A 21167-nucleotide genomic window follows, 5' to 3' on the forward strand; every position below is an offset into this window, starting at 1 on the left:
TCGCCTCTTCTGCAGATCAGGGACACTGAGGCCTGGAAAGGTTATGCTATTTGCTCAGGCCCCACAGCTGGTAAATGGTGGGAACAGTCTGGAACCCCCGTCTGCCTGGCTCCACAGCCTGTGCCTTTTCCAATCCCTTCAGCTCCTTGGTTCCAGGGATGAGGGAACCAAGAGATTTCATTTGTGTTTTGCAAGCCAATTCGCCAAACTTGTTTCCTAAGGGGATTATTTTAGAAAGAGGGAGAGAATCATAATTCAGTGGTTTCTCTGCTTCTATCATTTGGAATTTTTTGCACAGCAGCTGCAGGGAGCAGGATTTGACTCTTCTTCATGTTTCCTCTATGCTTTTGCTTTCTTACTGCCTATGGCGCAAACCGGTAGTTTCAGTACCAGTAAGACCAGATCTTGTGACAACAGTCATAGGTATTATTTATTAAGCGCCTACTATATGCCAGACTCTGAGTTTTACATACATCCTCACTCATCGTACCAGGGTGGTGTTTTGATCCACTTTGTACAGAAACAGACACTGAGGCTCATGGATGAAGAGCAGAGATGCTAAAGCCAGTCAGTCCTGTGTGCAGTGAGATGAGCTCTGCCCTTTACTCGCTATGTGCTCCCGGCCAGCTGCGTTCCTCCCTGAGCCTCATCCGTAAGTGGGACCACACAGGCCTCCCTCAAAGGGTGAAGTAGCTGAGGGGCATGGAGGGATCGGCCGAGTGTCGGGCTCCTGAGACGTTCTCAATAAATGGTAACTGATCCCAGCGTCTCATCCCTTTAGGGAAGTCCAGCTGCTGGTGTTTTTATGACTTGACTTATTCAAGTGACACCCCGTTACTATGTCCTCAAAATGTTTGATGAGTTTTAGGAAGTAGGTGAAATATTTACAATGCAAATGTTTGTCATATTTGCTGTCTGCCCAGTTACAGCGGTGTTGGGTAATAATGAACAATTTGGACACACTCTATAGAACCCTTCCTTTTACAGGGAGAAACTGCCCTCACTGTTGACTCATTGATGTGCGGATGCTTTCAGGACACGGGAGTCCTGCCTGCTTCTAGGCCTGTGTCTGCATCTCTTCTACTTTAATAATGATTAAGAAATTATCCACCTTTGGCTTTCTCAGCACTCAGTGATCTTTGTTTTCCACCCAAAACTGACCCCAGAGAAGAACCCAGATTCGGAAAAACATCCCTTCAAATTCAGGGATTGGCACAGATTAGCCCCACTGGAATATCTGTGGAAAGGATAAAAACTATGGAGTAAATCAATAAATTCCTAAGGGAAGAGCTCTGGATATAAATGAAGTCTGGGTTCCAGATAGTCCTGTGTTTGTTTATTTTGGGGAAGCATCTTCTGTTTAACTCAAAGCAACAATGCTTCCCCTGCCTGATTTACCCTCATTGCAGCCCCGGGAAGGAGAAATGCCTGCTGTCCCATTTCTCAGAATGAGCTGGAATGTGCCCCAGTCACCCCTCTGGTCAGCTGGCTGGCCTGGTTCCTGCTTTCACAGTGGTCCCGCACGTCACTGCTTCCCCTGCATTTACTTCTGTAAACGCTTTCCCTGAAGTTGGGAAGCTTTCCAGGGGAGGCCACCTAGGAACAGTTAATGCGAAGAGGGAGATCGATCAGTAATTTTGTTCCCGTGTCCAGACTGGTGTGAAATCACCCAGCAGAGAAAAGAAGGTGGACTTTGAATTCAGGCCTGGAATTGCATGCCAGCCCTGCCCCTCACTAAGAGGTGAACTCTGAGGACATGTGTATCTTCCTCTGTAAGATGAAAATGTTGACATTGTCCTCCCAGCATTATTAAGGATTCAAAAATAATATATGTGAGGCTTCTTTAACAGTGTCGCATGCTTATCCTTAGTGGTGATAACCACAATCATGGTTATTGTTCATTTTGTTCCTTTTGTAGCCAAACCCTCTCCCCCTGTGGTATCAGGCCCCAAAGGGAGGGCCTCGCCTAAGCAGACGGTGAGCTTCACCTGTGAGTCCCATGGCTTCTCCCCCCGAAAGATCACCCTGAAATGGTTCAAAGATGGGAATGAGCTCCCAGCCTCCCAGACCACCATGGACCCAGAGGGAGACAGCGCTTCCTACAGCATCTCCAGCACAGCCAGTCTGCTGCTGGCCCCGGGGGACGTTCGCTCTCAGCTGGTCTGCGAGGTTGACCATGTCACCCTGCAGGGGGGCCCTCCTCTTCGTGGGACTGCCAACTTGTCTGAGACCATCCGAGGTAGATCCCCTCCCACCCAGACGAGCCCACACCTGACCCCCAACCTCCAAGCCTGCTCCACCCCTGCTTTTGCTCCAGGCCTGGAATTGCCTGGAATCTAATTCCTGACAGTCCTTCCCATCCCCAGGCACCTGTGTGTGCTGGTCACTCACTACTGTTTAATGGCAGCTGCCATGTAACACCTACTACTGTGGAGGCACTTTCATTGCTTTACCAATAGCAACTCCAATTACTGAGCACCTACTGTGAGCGAGGTCCCTGTGTGTTTGGTGATTTCATTTATTTTGCCACAGTTAGTACGTTCCAAATGCATGCCAGGGGCTGTGTTTGTTGAATTCACTCATAGGAGTGAATTACCCTAATAGGAGTTACCAGTCCTTGAGCACTTACTGTGTGTCTGGCACTGTGCTTAGTGATTTCATACATATGCAAGGAGTTCCCTCAGTGTTTAAGCGCCTGCTGTATGCCTGGCAGTGTCCTGGTTGGTCCCCTTGCTGTGGGGGGAGGAGCTAAGTTATGGAGCCCTCCCCTGTGATCTGTCTGTTCCTTGAGGTCAGAGCTTCTGCCCTGTGTTCTTTCAGTTCCGCCCACCCTGGAGGTTACCCAACACTCCATGGCAGGGAACATGGTGAACGTCACCTGCCTTGTGAAGAAGTTCTACCCCCAGCGCCTACAGCTGAGCTGGTTGGAGAATGGAAACTTGTCCCGATCAGAAACAGCCACGACCCTCACAGAGAACAAGGACGGAACCTTTACCCAGATGAGCTGGCTCCTCGTGAATTTATCTGCCCACAGGGAGGACGTGGTGCTCACCTGCCAGGTGGAGCACGATGGGCAGCCGGCGGTCATCAAAAACCTTACCGTGCAGGCCTCTGTCCACCAGAAGGACCAGAGCACGGATGAACTCCCTGGTGAGGCCTCCACTCCAACTGACCCGGATTTTTAAATTATTATTTTTTTTATTAATGTTAAGATCAGTAATTCATGCATACTATAGATTAGGCTAGAAGTCTATAGATAGAAAGCAGAAGTTTGCAGTGAGCTCCAAGAGTCACCACCAGTAAGAGTTATTGTGTTTCCCTGAAAATAAGACCTAGCCAAACCATCAGCTCTAATACATCTTTTGGAGCAAAAATTAATGTAAGATCCGGTCTTATTTTTCTATAAGACCCGGTCTTATGTAACATAATATAAGACTGGGTCTTATATCAATTTTTGCTCCAAAAGATGCATTAGAGCTGATGGTCCGGCTAGGTCTTATTTTCAGGGAAATACAGTAGTACATATTCTTATAGATCTTTTGACATCAATATACATTGAAGAAAGAGAGAAAAGCGGAGGTAGATATCTGTTCACAGCACCCTGCCTCTTGCTTTCTTCGCCTAACGGTTACTGTTTTCACTTTTCCACATCAGCCCTCCCCCGCCCCCTTGCTCTTTCTAACTGCTGCCTCGTCTCCCTGGCTGCCACTACAAGCCTGCTCTAGTGGGAGTGGGGCAGGGGCTTCAGGATGTTTGTGCTTTTCTCAAGTATAATAATCACTGTTTCAGTAAATGTTCTTGTGCATATTCTGTTCCATGTACAACTATTTGTGTGGGACAGTTTCCCAAAGAGCATGTCTGGGCCAAAGTCTATGCCCATTTAAGATGATGGTAATGCTGCCACTCTTCTGGGAAAATAAAAGGTGTCAGAGTATCATTTTCTCTGCCCCCTTCGAACCTGTGGTCAATATCTCTTCTTTCTTCAAAATGGCAGCACTAGTTGGCATTTTGGTGCCACTGTGGAATCTTCCATCACCCGTCATTAGCGTGGCTGTGCCTTGTACATAGCAGACCTTCTGAATGGATTAGAATAGAGCCCATTTGTTTCCTTCATCCATCCTTCAAGGGAACAGGGAAACTCTAAAGCCTTACGGTCCTGTCTGGGTGTCGCTTTAATGTCACCAATGCCTGCTTTTTATAGGATGAGCCCTGCACTGGGAGACAGGACATGTGGATAAATCTCTGGCTCTGTCACAGACTTGCTGGGTGACCTTGAACAAGTCAGTGCCTCTCTCTGGCCTCTTCACTTGCTCGTGGCGGTGTTGAAGGAGATGAGCTTTCTGATCCTCAGCTTTGAGTCTCAGCTGCTGAGGACCACGGCTATCTTCCTCAGCATTATAGCTTCAGGACCTGGCACACAGACTGGCACATTGTAGGCTCTCAGGAAATGCTTTTAAGAAGAATGAAAGGATGGGTTAGTTGGTTGATTGGTTAGTTAGTGAGTTAATCCTCAGAGCTATTCAATGAGGTAGAGATTATTTTTGGCTTCAGTAACACAAGAGGAAGCCAGTGTGTGGAGCGAGGTTTAAATGACTTGCTCAAGGTTACACAACTAGGGGAATTGATTTGAACCCATGTTCCCCTGGCTCAGAGCCCTGCTCTCGACCATCCACTGTGCTCTAGTATGGGATTCCCTACCCGTGCCCTGGGGGCACCAAAGTGCTTGTCTTCATTTCAAGTGTCCTGGTTCAGAGCTCCTATGCCCAGGTCCCGGGCACAGATCCATGGACAGCCCCTAAGAGCACTGAAGAGTCCATTAGTCAGTTCTGCGTCTGCCATTCCTCACTGTCCCTTCCCCCACGCCCTGTGTGACGCTGCTGTGTGACACCCAATCGAAATTCAGAGTTTTGGATGGACCTGTGCTGACACGGTGGCCATCGGGTTCACTCAGATGAGCAGGAACACATTTCTGCTCCTCAGGAGTGAGAGTTCTGCCCACACCCGGCAGCCAGGGTTCCACCATGGCTGTCAGCACCAAGTTTCCCTCCTGGCACCTTGGTATGGTTTTTGCGCTGCCTGGGGGTGACTCATGTGGGGAAGTGTGTGCAGACCCATCACTGTGCCCATGTGGCTCGAAACCTCTGAGAAGGCCCAGCCAGATAGTCTCAGTTAATGATGCCCGCCTAGTGGTGAAACGAGGTGGCGGGTTCTGATTTTCTCTGTTTTTCATTTGCATGCATGAAGCCTCTCTTCTGTCTGATCCCTAGGTGGCAGCTTGAATAATATCTTTATTGCGGTGGGCGTGGTGTGTGCTTTGCTGGTGGCCTTGCTGATCGCAGCCCTCTACCTCCTCCGAGTTCGACAGAAGAAAGGTGGGTGAATTCCCTGCTTCCTCCCCGAGAGTTTGCCTCTGGACTCTCCTTCCCAGAGGGAGAGGCCGCTCGAGTACTTTGAGCTACACGTAGCTTAAGCTGGAAGGACGTCCAGTCACTTCCAGTAACAAGAAGTCCACAGGTAGCAGTGCCATGGCTGGTGTGGCACCTTCACCAGCCTTCCCCTCTTGGTGGCAAGATGGCCATCACTGCTCCAGGCCTCACATCCTCACAGGACCACTATCGAGGCAGCAAGCAGGGAACTGTCAGGGTGGCAAGAGAGTCTCAGGAGGAAATGATATTTCCCAGCAACCCTCTGGAAAACTTCTGTTTTCCTCTTACCTGCCCAGGTTATGTGTGCAGCCCTTGGGCAGGAGGCTGGAAGGGAGTGGGGATAATACCACAACCTACCTGCAAGGCTGTTGGGAGGATTAAGTGGGTGACAACATGTAAAAGGTTAGGAAAGTACCTGGCACACAGCAAGTACTCAAAAAATGTTAGCTCCTGTTGTCAGCATTATATAATATGTGAGGCCAGAAACATAAGCCACCTCCCTGGAAAGCTCCCCTCACAGTGGCAAGGTGTGCAGTCTTTGACTGCACAGAAGGAGGGTACAGGTTCAAATCCAGGGCATTGTGTGTGTGTGTGTGTGTGTGTGTGTGTGTGTGTGTGAGAGAGAGAGAGAGAGAGAGAGAGAGAGAGGTTGCTGCTATGACAAGGCCTCTGACTTTGGAATCAGACAAACCAGTGTTGTTATAGGCTCTAAACAATCATTTGGGCTTCCACGAGCCTTAGTTTCCTCACCTGTAAAATGGGTATAGTGATGCCTATGTTGAAGGATAGTTATGAAATCAAAGAAGCTCATGTGAGATAACAGCTCTGACACATTCTTAGACTTCAAAAAATACAAGTTCTCTTTCCCACTCTCAGAGGAAACAATTTTAAGCCAGTCTTTCTGAAACTTCCTTGACTACAAGTGATAGAAATACATTTCACATCTGAACCCAACACACACACGCACACACGTACACACACACACACTCACACACACCCTATAGATAAAATTAGAACTCTGATATTTTCTTTTTTGTCATATTCTATACTAAGTTGTCTTAAAAATGCTGTTGGGAAGTATCATGTGCCACAGCCAGCAAAGTGTGAAGCACTATCCTGAGCTGCTGCCCGACCCACAGGCTCAGCTTGAGTGGGCATTTGTGCATCAGTCACACATCCCGTCCCTTCTGCACCCCCCTCATCTCTGCCCCCCAGCGTCCCTCCCTCCAGGGCTGGCTGGAAAGACTTAGCTGTGAATACTGACCGAGCCGCAAGTTCCCCGTCCAGGAGGGCTAGAGTCAGGCCCCACGTCTCTGGAATCTGGAACAGGATCTGCCAAGTGGCCTGCCTGGTGGTTTCTCTGAAGTTCCTGGAGAGCCCCTGCTTGAATGGGAAAGCAGGGTCCTTTGCCTACCACAGGTGACAAGCCAGCCCATCAGATGGAGCGTTCACGGTGGCCGTTAGTGAAATCTCAGTCCCCCTTAGAGGCTCGTCCCTGAGCACCAAATCCTTCCCGGTACATGTGAGCTCATTACTATGGGCTTAGGCTCAAGCAACCGGGTGTTCTAGAGGAGGAATGGGGGTTCGGAGAGCTGCAGACACGGGTTCAAGCCACCCAGCCCCTGAGTGGCAGGTCTGTATATGTGCAGAGCCCGGCTCTCACACATGGGCTCTAGTGACAGTGACAACTAGCACTCACTCAGATCTGATGTGCCAGGCACTGTTCTCACCACAGACCTCTGCAGTAGTATTACTAACCCCATCTACATATGAGGAAACTGAGGCACGGGAAACTTATAAAGCTTGCTCAGGGCCTCACAACTGGTAAGTGGTGGGGCCAGGATTCAAACTGTGGCAGTGGATCTCCAGGGACCCTAATCACTGCACATCACTTCCACCCTAATGACATACCCCCTTCTTCCTCATTGGTCCCTGGATGGGTCTCCCCATCCTCTAGCTCAGTACTCATAGTAAAATACCCTAGTTTCAACTCTGCCACTTACGGGGTCTGTGACCCTAAGGAGTCACTCAGTCTCTTTGGTATAAAACGGGAGCATCAGTGTCCTGTCATGAGATGACTCGTGTCCTAGCACTTTTCAATTTACCAGCCTCTTATTCAAACATTAGATGGTAAGCTGCAATGGGTACCCACTCACCTGAAAATCCAATACATGCCCAGGCACCAAGTGTTAACCTGGCAGTGAGAATTCTTGCATTGTGGCGGCCTCCAGCCTGTTGACATGTGGTGCCGAGCACATGTGAGTGTGCATGTTGCTTTTTAATTACAATTTTGCAGTGAAATTCGAGTCAAATAGTGGCTGAACCCTGGTGGTTTCTCTGCAGGGTGCCTTGTATCACAGGTTTAAAAATCTCTGAACCAGATGAACCCTTTATGTCCTCCCAAGATCTGTTTTTGGAAAGAGGTCACATGAAAATGAATGCATGTCCAGCACAATCCTGTGAGTTAGAGAGCTGAAATCCAAGCTCAGAGAGGGACAATGATCCATTCAGGGTCACGTGGCAAGCGAGTTGGTGACAGAAGTGGGATTCATACCTGCTTCCCCAGCTCGCAGCCCTGCTAGAATACGTTGTCCAGCAATGAACGGCCCTGACTGGGACCCAGGCTTGCTCAGGTAAGGTGTGTAGTGAATGGAAGTGAGGCCCACACAGGGGTAGGGTTGAGGGCTGCTTTTGGATCTGACCTTTGGCAATTCCCGGAGGTGAGAATGCAGGAAGGCCCAGCCACTGGTCTTCCTGGATGGAAGATAATGGACCATCTCACTGGGGTTTCCTATGGTTGGAAGGACATGATTTCAACAATTTCTCCCAATGTCACTGTAGGCAAACCTTTGCCCTCCCCCAAAAATGTTACATAAGAAAAGTATGTTTCTAAGTTAAATAACCAGCTTTTGTTTCTTTTCACTTTCAGCCAAGGGCTCCACTTCTTCTACAAGGTAAGTGCATCGCTGTACTGGGATGCTTTGGCAATTGTTATTTAGTTGTTTTGACAGCCCCCAACGCTGCAAAGCATAATCCACACCCACTGACCCTCACACTTGTGCCAGCCAGCCTTTCTACGTCTTTCCTTTGTAAGCTCCTCATGCCAGGCCCATTTTTAATTATGGTCTCAAGTGAGGGGATTTAAGGGGATTTCTGTGCATAGAGGCACTGATTTCATGTGTGATGTCCACAGACAGCAAGACTCTTATCAAATCCTGTTTGGACTCTGGCAGAAGCCACCTCCTGTACATGCTGCCCTCAGATCCAAGTTGTATACTTTGTTCTTTCCTTCATTCGTTAAATATTTATTGAGTACCTTGGCATGGGTGGCCCTGGGAATGCTGAGTGAGTAGGATAGAAAGCATGGGTGCCCTCCTGAAACCCGTGCCCTGGTTAGAGGCTAAGGCGATGATATTACGTCACAGATGGTGCATTAGTTTGTTGATTCATATTGTCAGTGATTTTTACTGAGTCCCTACTATGTGCCAGCTCTGTTCTGGGTGATGGGGATACAGCAGTGAACAAGAATCAGTCCGGGCCTAAATGAGGCTCAGACACTAGAGAGAAGCAGCCGTCAGTAAGAGTAGAGGCAAAGTGATACATAGTGCCATGTCAGGTGGTGACAAAGCAAGCACAGTGAAGGGATGGAGATTTATTGCATGGCTACCTTAGGCAGGTGAAGGGGCCTCCTCTGAAGAGGGGATGTGAGCAGGGTCCTGAGCTAGAGAACTATGATGCAGCGGTGTGTGCTGCGTGAGAGAGCAGGCGTGGCTAAGGCCCAAGATGAGGAGTACCAGAAGGGACAGAGGAGGCCGGTGCGGCTGGGGCAGAAGGAACGAGGAAGGGCAGGAGATGAGGGCAGGGAGCTGCACCCCACGGCCTCTCAGCTGAAGCCCATGCAGCTGGATGTGTGATTCATACAGACTTTTCAGCTTTTAGGAAGGCCCCCGATATTCACCCCGGTAGAGTAGAAGCAGCATCCCATAATCTACCACGTGAATGTGCCTGCTTGGAAGTATACAAACATCCACACTAAGGGTGATTAAAAAACCCCAAAAACTGTAAATAGCTTCCTGTTGGTTCAGATTTTGCCACCAAATGGGTTTTGCCCATCTTTGAATTTTTCAGAGCTTTGTGGAGTTCCGAATTCCAGAGCAGGAACTGAGAAATCTAGAGTGAAAGCCGGTGTTCTAGTAGGGCCTGTGGCAGTTAGAACTTGGGGTTTTATTCCCAGTGGGATGAGGAGCCGTAGACGGAAGATGATCTGACTTTTTTTTAAAAAGTATCTCCCTGAGTGCCGTGTACGGATCAGGCTGTAGAAGGTGAGGATGTTGGCAGAGAAGCCAGGGCGGAGGCTGCTGTAATGGTCCAAGCAGATGATGGTGGCCTGGACCCGGGTGGTGGGAAGGGCTGAGAAATGGTCAGATTCTGGATACATTTTGGGGGTAGAGCCAAGAGAACTTGCTGATAGATTGGATGTAGAGTCGAGAACAATCCCAAAGTTGGGGCGATAGAAGTACTGTGTGCGTGTGTGCACAGCAAGTGCACTCTTTTCCAAGGGCAAGACGTGGCTCCATCCTCTGCCTACAAACCTTCAGTGGTTCTCGTGGCCCTCAGGATAGTCCAGATGCCCGCCTGAGATCCTCAAACCCTCGTGGTCCAGCCCCTGCTGACTTGGACAGTTTCACTTCCAGCCACTCCCCAGTGTTCAAATTCTGTGGCTCAGCCGTGCTGCCCTCCCTTCACTCCCACGTGTTGCAGCCTCGCTCTCCTCCTAGCCCTTGTGTGCTGGCCCAGCTCCCTGAGATGTGCTCCCCCCCCCCCCCCTGCTCAGGCACCACCCTAGGTCTCCACCACTCCAGGGGGCAGCAGTGCCAGTGGGCTCTGTGAACAGCGCCCCCTGGAGTTGTGAGACTTGGAAGCTAGAGCAGGCACCCCTCCTTTCACCTGGTTACCTCCTGCTGTTCCTTCTGGGCTCAGCAAGGGCGTTACCTCCTTCAGGACCAGAAGCCCCTCATGTGAGCTCTCCTGGTGCCCTGCATTAACATCCTGATGCGTTCAAGCTGTCTCTGCACTTGTCCCCAGGTTATAACCCATTCCTCTTGAGGGCAAGGACCATTTCCCTCGTGTTCACTGCTCATAGCTGCTGAACAAGGCACCGTACCTGGAATGGAATAGATGCTCAGTGATGAACAAATGAATGAATGAATGAATGCCATGCCAAATTACTGCAGCAATCTCCATCTCTGAATCCCTAAAACTCTCCCTCTCAGTGGCTTCACGGTCCCAAATATCCAAATATCTTTCTTTTTTGTTTTCTTTTTATTGTTGTCATTATTTTTTCGTTGTCTTATCTCCCCAATTAGACAGTAAGTTCTGGAAGAAAAGGGCAATGTCAGCAGTAATAATGACAATAGCATCAGCAGCTCACATCTGTAGAGGACTCACTGGATTCCAGGAACCAACCTATGCTTTTACCTTTATCAGCCCATTGTGATTTTAAATGATCACAAAAGACCCTATGATTTACTATTATCCCAATTTAATTGAACAGTGGGTCTCAAACTTGAGTGTGTAGCGGAATCCTCTGGAGGGTTTGTTAAAACTCAGATTTCTGGGCCCCACCCCCCAGAGTTTCTGATGCAGAATTTGTATTTCTAGCAAGCTGTCAGGTGGTGCGGATACCACGGCTCCCAAGCCAGACTTTTGAGAACCCCTGTTCTGGAAAGTTATTATTGTCCCTGTGTGTGGTTGAGGAAACTGAGGCTCAGAGAAGTCGTGTGACATCCCTAAGGTCCCACAGCTCGTAAGTGCTGGCACTGCGACTCCCACCCACATTTCTCTGACACTGAAGCTGACACTCTTCATCTGTGCCCAGGCTTCTTGCTGCCTGTTTCTTCTTCCCCAGAGAAGCCAACCGTTTTCTGCCTGTTATTTTATTTTTCCAGCGTGAGCCTACCCAGGGAGCCGTGAGATCGCTTGCTCCCTTTCATCTCTCTAAAGCAAAGCAACAGCTAGTGAGCAGTAATGGTGGTTTCCCATGTAGCAGCTGCTTCCGCTCGGCTGGCTGGGATCAGACGCTTTCCAGAGGATGGTGGCAGTGGTATGGGTAACACTGAGCACCACAGGGAGGGGGCCAAGGGGGGTGCCGCAGCTTTGAGCTCAAAGGGCCCTTCCGGCTGCAGGGCCAGCGGAGGGACTGGCGGTTTCCAACTCCCTGGGTTTGGAACATACAGGCAGAACATCGTCTGTAATCTTCCCCAGCTCAGACGACAGAAAAATGTGTCTGCTCCCTTAATTGGGCACTGGGGTTCATTCGGTTGGCTACTTGTTCGCTTGTCAGACATTCACTGCGTTTATTCTTGGAATATTTAGGGCTTCCCTGATTCTTTCATTTATTCATCTGATTGAGCCCAGCTCAGCGCCAGGCCTTAAGCTGGGGGATTGCAAAGGGCAGCAAAAAAGACACAAGCTCTGGTCTCATGGCACTTTTGATGCCATGAGAGAGGTGTTTATTCATTCATTCACTGCACAAATATCTATGGTGAGCTGACGAGGCACCAGCCCATTACCAGGTGTCAGGGCTCCAGTGGTGAAGGAGGTGGGCATAGTCCCTGCCCACACTGAGCTCACGGTCCATCGGGCGGAAGGCAGACAAGCCAGGAGGTTAATACACAGCGTGATGCAGGTGCTGACTAAATAAAATAAAGCTGGGTACGGAGCAGAGCAGGAGGTGGGGTGCAGTGGACGACAGGGAAGGCTTGTCTGAGAAGGTGACATTTAGAAGATAGCTGACGGGTGAGAAGGCTCCAGCCATGCGGATATCTGGGGCAAGAGTAGACGAGGCAGAGGGAACAGCCAGTGCCAAGGCCTCGAGGCAGGAGCAACTGGACATGTTGATGAACATGGAGGAGGCCAGGGCAGCTGGAGTGGCGTGAGCGAGGGGAAGAGAGACAGGAGCCCAGAGCAGTTGGTAGAAGCCAGTCATGCAGGCCTCACCAGTCAGGATACGGAGATGGACTTCAGGGTATGGGGAAAAGTGGGTAGGGCTTTGAGCAGAGAAGAGATGTGACATCGCTTATGCATTTTACACGTGGAATGGAGCACAAGGGGGCAGGAATAGAAGAAACAGGGACACAGGGAGGCACCTCAGGAATCTAGGGAGCTGGGATGGTGGAGGTAATGGAGTGGTGGGTTTGATGTGTACTTTGGAGGCAAAGTCAACAAGCCTTGTGGTGGATTAGACATGGGTTGTAAAGGAGGAATGAGGAGACTCGGGGAGGGTTCCCACTTCCTTAGCCCGAGCACTAGTGAGTAATAGCAGTGCCACTCACTGAGACAGGAGAGACCAGAGGAGAAACAGACACGAAAAAAAGTGGATATTTCTTCCTGTTGGAAATATTGCTCTGAAAGAAAGGAGCCCAGTGTTCTGAGAATGGAGCATGGAGGTTCAGTGAAGGTTTTCTCAAGAAAGGACTATTTGAAACAGGATCTGAGGGAAGAGGAGTGAACTAGATGAAGAGGTAAGGAAGACTGACTGTGCAAAGGCCCTGGGGCAGTCTGACTGGTATTCATTCCTAGTTGCGTTTGAACACTTTTTGAGCCCCCACGTGGTAAAGAAGCATGGCAGGCAGACAGACAGACATATACACCAGATGAGAAAATATGCAAGGAGGTTTGAAATTGTCATGGAGGAGCGGCCCAGCCAGCCCAGCACTATCAGAGAAGCCTCCCCAAGGACGTGACTCCATAGCTAAGACTTGAAGGGTACACAAAAGTTAACCAAGAGAAAAAGTGGTCAAGAGGGTCATTCAAGGCGGTTGTTGACACATAAAATGCATCGCATTAAGTAGCCACCTTGAAGTATTTGGTGGGTGGATAAGTGAGTAAATGAGGGCAGAGGAGTGGATGGCCTGGGGGGGTGGGGGGGTCAGCAGAGGTCAGACCACATGGGGCTTACAAGCAGGGTGAGGAGTTGGACTCAATCCCAAGGCAGTGAGAGTTCCAGAAGGGTTGGAAACAGGAGGGGTGTATATAGATCTGCGTGATCTGCCTTACCAGACAGTGTCCCTGCTCCTGGGGGGCCATTTCTGTGGCCACATGGGGCCAGTCATGCCGCAGAACTGCTTTCTGAGCCAAGCACTCATGCCAAATCCATTAATAACCCCGCTGCCAAGCTCCATTGCTCATTTATGACATTATCCAGGCTCACATCTCTGGCGTGGCCGGCTGGAGATTTCACACAGCTCCCGCAGAACCAGTGGCTCTGGTTTGCTCACCACCTTGACCATGAACCTGCAGTGAGCCAAGCCACGGCCTCCAATTACAGAATCAAACTCGTGAACAGCTTCTTTCATTAACCAGGGCACTTGGTTCTTCTCTTTTCTTTTTCTAATGGTAACACGTAGATGTGTAGAATATAGAACATTTGGAGAATATGGGAAATTGAAAAAAAAGAAAGGAAAAAATACCACCCAAAGACCACGCTGTTAGCATTTTACTGTGTTTCTTTCCAGTGTTAGCTACACATTTTTCATAATTGAGATCATTCCACTGAGAATTTTGCTTTTCCGTTCATCTTTTCAATGTAATCATCTGTAATTAAAAAAGAAACCTCTTCATAAACCTTTTAAATCTTTATCTATGAGTCTATCTCTCCTAATTTCTTTAACCAGTCACAATTGGCAGAGCTATAAGATGTAGACGTCCCTCCCCCACCCTGCCCTGGAATAGATGCCTCTGTGCATAAACCTTTTTCTATATTTTGAATCGCCCCCCACCCCCGTAAAATACCATTATGAGTCAAAAGATGAGGATACCTTCCAAGTCTTGATTTGGCTAAGTTGCTTCCCAAAAGATTGGTACCAAAGGTATGAACGTGCCCCGCCCACCAGCAATGTATGAGTGTGCCAGTGTCACCATACCTTCCCCAACACCGAGTATTATCATTTTAAAAGATCCTTGCCAATACAGTAGGTTTAAAAAACCAAATTGATAGTGCATTGCTTAAAACTCCTTTTTCGTGAGCCTGACCCTTTCGTCCAAACATGTGATAAGCAGTTGCGTGTCTGTTGTGAACCTCTCATCATGTCCTCCACCCAGATAGGAAGTGGAGCCTCGATGTTATGCTTACCAATTCCCATGAGTGTTTGAGATAGGGAGGATATTTTTATCTCTGTGTCTCTTTCCTTTTTAGGTTGCATGAGCCCGAGAAGAACGCCAGAGAAGTAACCCAGGTACAATCTTTGGTGAGGTGCCTTTCCTGGGAAACGCGATGGTGTGATTTTCTTGCATCAACCAGAGTTGCAGATCTTGTTCTAAATTAAGACTCCTTCCTCAGGGCGGGAGGGTGCGGAGGGTGGAGGATCTATCTCTACATTCCTCCTTTTCCCTTGTTCTCTGCACATTCTCTCCCTCTGCTCCAGCCAGGAGAGTCTGTCTCTGTCTCCTTGAGTCAGCACCACCCATCGCACAATTGGGGGGAAGGGGGAGGGGGGGGCGCCCTTCACAACGTATTCTGTGTAAATGGAGTCAGGCTGCAGCCTTGCTTAGTGTGGACTGTGCCATCCTGCCTCCGTGCATTTGCCAAGGCCGGTCCCTCCACCAGGAGCAACCTGCCCAGCTCGCCCCTACCTCCGCCTTGTTCCTTACACGCAGTACACAGTGCTGCCAGAGTCTCTCTTGCCTTTGCTGATGGAAAGACCCTGTGTCATTAATTACCTCCTGCAAGGACACACTCCCTCCAGCTGGCAGTGTCTCCTCATCATTGCTGAGGAGATTTCACAGGCAGCATGGTTGGCCTGTTTCCGAGAAACCTAGCCTTTGCTCCTTACCGGCTAACGTTGTCAGACCTCGGAGGCAGAGGGCTCCCCTCCGTCTTGTAACAAGACAGGACCTGCCCTGAACCTGGAACAAGAGAGCGCCAGCTGTCCTTGACATTTCCCTGGCTGTTGTCATCGTTTTAGATGTAATCTGTTGAAGAGAGTCAGGGCTGGTAAAAGGCACAATGTTTGTAGGCCAAAACACTGGTTACGCTCCTGATTCAGTGCGGCCCCCCAGTGGCCCTGACCATGAACTCGGGAGGTAATTAGAAAAACAAGACAATTTCCAATTATGGGAGAGGGGGACCTTCTTAGTCATTTTACCTCTCGACTTCTTTCTGGAACTTTCCAGGGAAAGCATGATAGTAAAAAGAACTGGTAACTGAAACCTGTATAAAATTCAATCAGCAAAGACTTACTGAGCACCTACTATGTGCACGGCCCTGGGCAGTGAGCAGGGCAGTCACAACCCAGCTCTTGTGGCACTTCCATCCTTGTGTCTGGGATTCCTGATGCCAGGTGCCAGCCCTTGCCAGGGAGAGGATTTAATGTTGTTGGTGTGGTTTTCTGAGAGAGAAGTGTGAACGTGCACGGTTTGGGACAAAGGAGCTGTGTGGTCAGACCACAGCTTTAGAGTCTAACTGACTTTGTTTCTTCTCCAGCTGTGGGACTTTGACCAAATTATTTAACCTCCCTGGGTCTCAGTTTCTTCACCTGTAAAATGGGGTACAAAATTCCTACCAAACAGCATTGTGACAGGTGCTAAATAAGGTGATCCAGGTGTTAGCATGGTACTAATAAGCTGTTGGGATGAAATCTGTGGTTATTGTTGTGCACCAACCAGGAGTTCCCATCGTTGGTAGCTCCTCTCTGCTTCTGCAGCACAGGTGCCAGGCACAGAACGAGCAAAGTTTATCATTCCTGATGGGTAATTTTAAGGCTCAGTGGTGGATGGGATAGATTAGTACATAGGAGATAGATGTTCAGGGTCACTGGGTGGCTGTTGATTACAACCATTTATCGAACATATGTGCTCTTTCAGTAGGTGCCAGTCTCCATTCTAAGAGCTTTCCCTGGATGATCTCATCTCACGGTTACCCTGGTGGTAGATACGATTATTGTCCCCACTTTACAGATGGGGACACTGAGGCCCAGAAAGGTTAAGTGAATTACCCGAAGTTCCTCAGCTAGAGAGAAGCACGATTCAAATTCTAGTCTTCTGATTTCAGAACCTTTACTACCCTGCTAACTTGTGTCTCATTCTCACATGTCCCTATTCTCTGCTTCCAAGTCCCCAGTGGGGCTGAAATTGTTGCCATTCATTCATTCTTTCTTCATTCAACACCAATCAGGCTTCTTCTGTGCCAACCTTGGTTTCTGCCTAGTGAATACTTGTTGAATAAATGAGTAAATGAAAGCATGTCCCCACCCACTGGGGGATCAGCATCTACTCAAACCCCCAAACAGACACAGTCCTAGATGGTGGGTGCTGTGATGGAGAAACATTGGCTGAGGAAGCACAGAGAAGGAGCCCTGAACCCAGACGATGGGAAGGTTTTAGGAAGAAGTGATGCTTGTGCTTAAATGTACAGAATAGATTGGGTGTCATTGTGAGTAGGAGTAGAGTGGCTGCTGGGCAGATGGAGGAGCGTTGATAAGGCAGGACAGAACTGTGGGAGGAGGTGACGCTGAGTCCGGGCTTTTGAGGTGACTAGCATTTAGGAAGATCCTTCAGGCTGTGTGAGGAGGGAGGTGGATTGGAAGGATAAGACTGGAGGAAGGTAACCTTGGTCAAAGAAGAGCTGGGTATGAATTAGAGCTGAGCCAGTGGAGGCCAAGAGGAGACAGAAGCATCCAGACTTAGTACCAAGAGTGGGTGAGAGGCTGGGGCTCCAGAATGACCTTCTTTCTGCCTCATTTAGATCCAGGACAACAATGACATCACATACGCAGACCTGAACCTGCCTAAGAGGAAGAAGTCGGCCCCCCGGGCTGCTGAGCCAAACAACCACACGGAGTACGCCAGCATTCAGGCTGTCCCGCCGCCCAAGCCTGAGGACACCCTCACTTATGCTGACCTGGACATGGTCCACCTCAACCGGGCCCATAAGCAGCCAGCCCCCAAGCCCGAGCCATCCTACTCAGAGTATGCCAGCGTCCAGGTCCAGAGGAAGTAAACAGGGCCTGCATTGTCTCTGGGTCTGTGCCCATGAGCCTTCCTGTCCCATGTGGGGCAGGCGCAATGAGGACAGCTAGCCCAGTTTCCAGAGGGCCAGGGTGGCACAGGTCCTGGGCCCAAGGATGAGGCTGGCTCTTATCTCCCCAACCCACTTGGCTCTCTAGCATTTCCAGGGTGACCACAACCCCCGCATTGCCACACATGGAAACTGATATTGCCAGACCAGCCTGGGAACTGGCCAGAGCTGCCGGGGAACCAAGAACTCTCATGCCTCTCTCCATCAATCGTGGGTCTTGGTCATGTTCTCGATGACCCTTGACTGCCTCCTTGATGCTCTGTAGCCTGATCTTCCAGGGTGAGGAGGGAGAAAATCCCCACCTCCTCCTCCCACCACCGCCACCCAACTGTGGTTTTGGGAAAACTTTTCTCTTTCGATTGAACTGCCCCATCCATGGAGAAGCTGGAACAATGAAAAAATCTGAGACCTCATCCGGAGACTCGGTGAGGTGGCTGCCCACAGCCCTGGCCTCCCCCATCCCCGGGAGGAAAGGAACCTCCGAGAATCCTCCACCATCACAAGGACTGAGTAATAAGACCCTCCTCCTCCTGCCCTCTGAGACTCCTTGAAGACCCAGCGTCCTGACGGTGACATTCCACGTGGACCTGCCTCTCCTTTCTAGACCCGAGCTTGCTTCCTCCAGCTAGCACTAACTCAGCAACATCTCGCTGCGGACGCCTGTAAATTATTGAGAAATGTGAAACGTGCAATCTTGAAACTGAGGTGTTAGAAAATTTGATCTGTGGTGTTTTGTTTTTTGTTTGTTTTTTTCTTTTTTTTCTTAAAACAACGGCAGTGTTATCTTGGCTCTTTGTCATGTGTTGAAGTACCTGGTTGGGTCTTGTGCCGTTTAAGGTTTAGCAGCTGGTTTCCTGGAGGGAATAGCCTACAAGCAGAAACTGACTTCCTCCATATCCCAGGGCCCTGAGGATGGGGAAGAAGGTTCCAGTTTGGCTGCTTCATGGAGATGCTTAGCCTTCTCTCCAGGACTAAGTTGGCCACGTTCTCAGCCGAGCCACGTGGCTGGTACTACTGCCTTCCTGCCCCCAGCATGGTAAGTCCAAATCTGCCAGTGCTTCTCCGGGCTGCCTCCTTCACCATGCAGTCTTGTCGAGACCTAATGCCTCAGTCTTCTCACCTAGAAGGAGGGGAGAGGAAAGATGCCTTCCCCCTGCCCTCCCCCACCATTGCTCACAAGCACTTTAGAGCCACGCAGGGAAGGAAGCCCTGCCTGGCCATTACCCCCACTCCTTTAGAGACCTTCTCCCATTCCAGCTCTCTGAGCTGTTCTCTGCAGGAAAAATCCTGCATTTCTGCTCTCAAACCCTATTGGGATCGAACTGGAATAAATCCAAGACAGCCAGGAGGATTGGGCAGCTGTGAAGCCAGGACTGACCTGTCTTTCTGTCCCTCTGTCTCAGGAGGTTGAGCAGAGGCTGTGACCCATTATCCTCTGACCCCGACCCTTCCAATTAGGTGTGGGGGCCTGGCTGGGCCGAGGGCAAGCAAATGTTGCACGCTGTGTGTGTTCAGTCTTCACATATAACTGATCAGCTCTTAGAGCTGAGACACTAATCTTCACTGCCCCACCCCCCTACCCACCCGGGTCCAGCCATTTGGTACCCAAGGGATGATCAGAGCGAGAAGCTGAGCCATCCTGCCTGTCAGCACGTCCTGCAGGTGGAACTCCGGGAGCTTAGCATAGACCCAGCTCTCTGGGGGACAGTGATTTGGTGTTTTACATGATGACATCCAGGAATGAGCTGAGCCAACAGGCCATGTGGGCAGCTTTGGCCCAACAAGCCAGAGTTTCTCTGTGGCATCTGGGAGAGCAGTGGCCCAGCCACCTGGCTCGGGCTATTTCCAAATTCCAAAACGTTGGCTTGTAACCCTTCATCTCGCTCTCTTCTGCCCAGAGAGAGCACATGTGCGTGAGCACACACACACGCACATACACACATGCACATAGAATCTTAAAAGAATGTTTTCTTGGTGCCATTTTAATTTTATTTTATTTTGAATTTTGGAAGGGGAGTTAAGGAATGAGGCCGAGGAAGCCGTGTAGATGTAGCTCCAGCCTGGCAGCCTGGAGATTCTCGTACCTTGTGTATCGAACCCCAGGAAAAGGAAGAGGTTAAAACAACAGTGCGGAAGGAGCGTGGTTGGGGGAGTTTATTTTAAAACTGCTGGGAAGGAAACAGGCCCCATTTTGTATATAGTTGCAACTTAAACTTTTTGGCTTGCAAAATATTTTTGTAATAAAGATTTCTGGGTAACAATGACCCCTGTGGGTGTTGAGTGTCCTTGTCTCTGTGAGTGTGTCACCCTGTCCCCAGAAGCCTAGGAGAGGACTACCTGTGGCCCTACAGCTTGGCAATGATCTCCGCGTTTGGCCCTCTCTCTTGGGTTTTAAATAGACACAAAGACTTTGTTTCTCTGGCTCAGAGGGAATCATTGTAAGGAGCCCAGGACACCTTCATAAGTAAAATTCTGACAGACAACCGAGTTTGAATCAGCTCTACCACTTCATAGCTGTGGGAATTCAATCCACTCACCTAGAGTCTCAGGCCTGTCATCAGTACAGTGGGGACAATAATGTCCCAAGGTTTATGTGGGGATTAAAGGGGGTCATGGGGTCCCAAGCCCCATGCGTGGCACATGCAGTCCTTCTCTAAACATTGGGTCTTTCCTTCCCGCCCTAAACATTTGCACAGTGGGGTCTGGTCACCCCTTACAGCCCATGGGATCTTGAACAAGCAAGACCTCACTTTCCTCCTCTACTGAATGCAGAAACCTAATGTGCTTGTCCTAGAAATCATCCTTGCCAGACGATTCATGTCGAGTGTTAGTATATAGTAGGTGCTCAATAAATATTAGCTTCCTTACCTCCCCTCCATTAGTATATAAATAATATAAATGACAATTATATAATATTTGGTATTTACTATGTGTTGGCCTTTTTCATTGATTAACTCATAAACCTCACAACTCGATTATTGACTTCATTTATTATAATATTATTGACTTTATTTATAATAATATTATTGACTTCATTTTATAGACAAAGCACAGAGATGTGGTGTAATTTATACAGGGTCACACAGCTAATGAATGATGTTGCTGGGACTCAAACTTTAGCTGTCTGACTTCAGTGCCCAACTTCTAACCCCTGAGCTAATATCAATACATCATGTATTGTTACTGACTATGTAATATGCTAAGTGCTTTACAGTTATTAGCTCATTTAATCTCCCAACCACCATGTAAGGTAGGAACTCTTGTTATCCCTATTTTACAGATGAGTAAACCAAGGCACAAAGAGGTTAAGTGATTTCCTCAGTGTCCCATGGCAGAGCCAAGGTTTGAATCCAAGGAGTCTGGCTCTTCCCCACCACCCTGTACTGCCTCGTTTAATTCTCATTGCTGTCAGTGGTGTTTGTGCCCATTTTGCAGAGAAGGAAAGCTGAGGCTCAGGATGTGCACGTGACCTGGCCAATCTCACACAACAAATCTCTAATTGAGCTGTGACTTGTGCTCTGTTCCACAAGCGCACCCAGGACCATCACTGAGCCCTTGACCTGGTCCATGTGATCAGAGACACCTGAGGCAAGGAGCCTCCTGCAGGGCTGAGAGTTCACCTGCCTCACAGGCCAGGACCTTGGCTATCACGGAGAACTCAGTTC

General features: G+C 49.3%; 1 protein-coding gene across 13 annotated transcripts in view; it reads left to right on the top strand.

The window, feature by feature from the left end:
- LOC109448419 (tyrosine-protein phosphatase non-receptor type substrate 1) overlaps positions 1-19766 on the top strand; it is a 40045-nt gene extending 20279 nt beyond the window's left edge. For 4 of the 13 annotated variants that reach the window (XM_074318028.1, XM_074318027.1, XM_074318030.1 and 1 more), the window contains exons 4-9: positions 1919-2239; positions 2821-3150; positions 5268-5372; positions 8356-8380; positions 14623-14662; positions 17170-19766. In XM_074318028.1, coding sequence (XP_074174129.1) covers positions 1919-2239; positions 2821-3150; positions 5268-5372; positions 8356-8380; positions 14623-14662; positions 17170-17424 — 1076 coding nt within the window. In that variant the 3' untranslated portion in view covers positions 17425-19766. Of the gene's footprint in view, positions 1-1918; positions 2240-2820; positions 3151-5267; positions 5373-8355; positions 8381-14622; positions 14675-17169 lie in introns of all 13 variants that reach the window. The other 9 variants (XM_074318024.1, XM_074318023.1, XM_074318026.1 and 6 more) reach the window with 5 other exon arrangements.
- Positions 19767-21167: the final 1401 nt, after the last annotated feature.

The sequence above is a fragment of the Rhinolophus sinicus genome, linkage group LG13 (genome assembly GCF_036562045.2).
Source record: "Rhinolophus sinicus isolate RSC01 linkage group LG13, ASM3656204v1, whole genome shotgun sequence".
Taxonomy (NCBI): domain Eukaryota; kingdom Metazoa; phylum Chordata; class Mammalia; order Chiroptera; family Rhinolophidae; genus Rhinolophus; species Rhinolophus sinicus.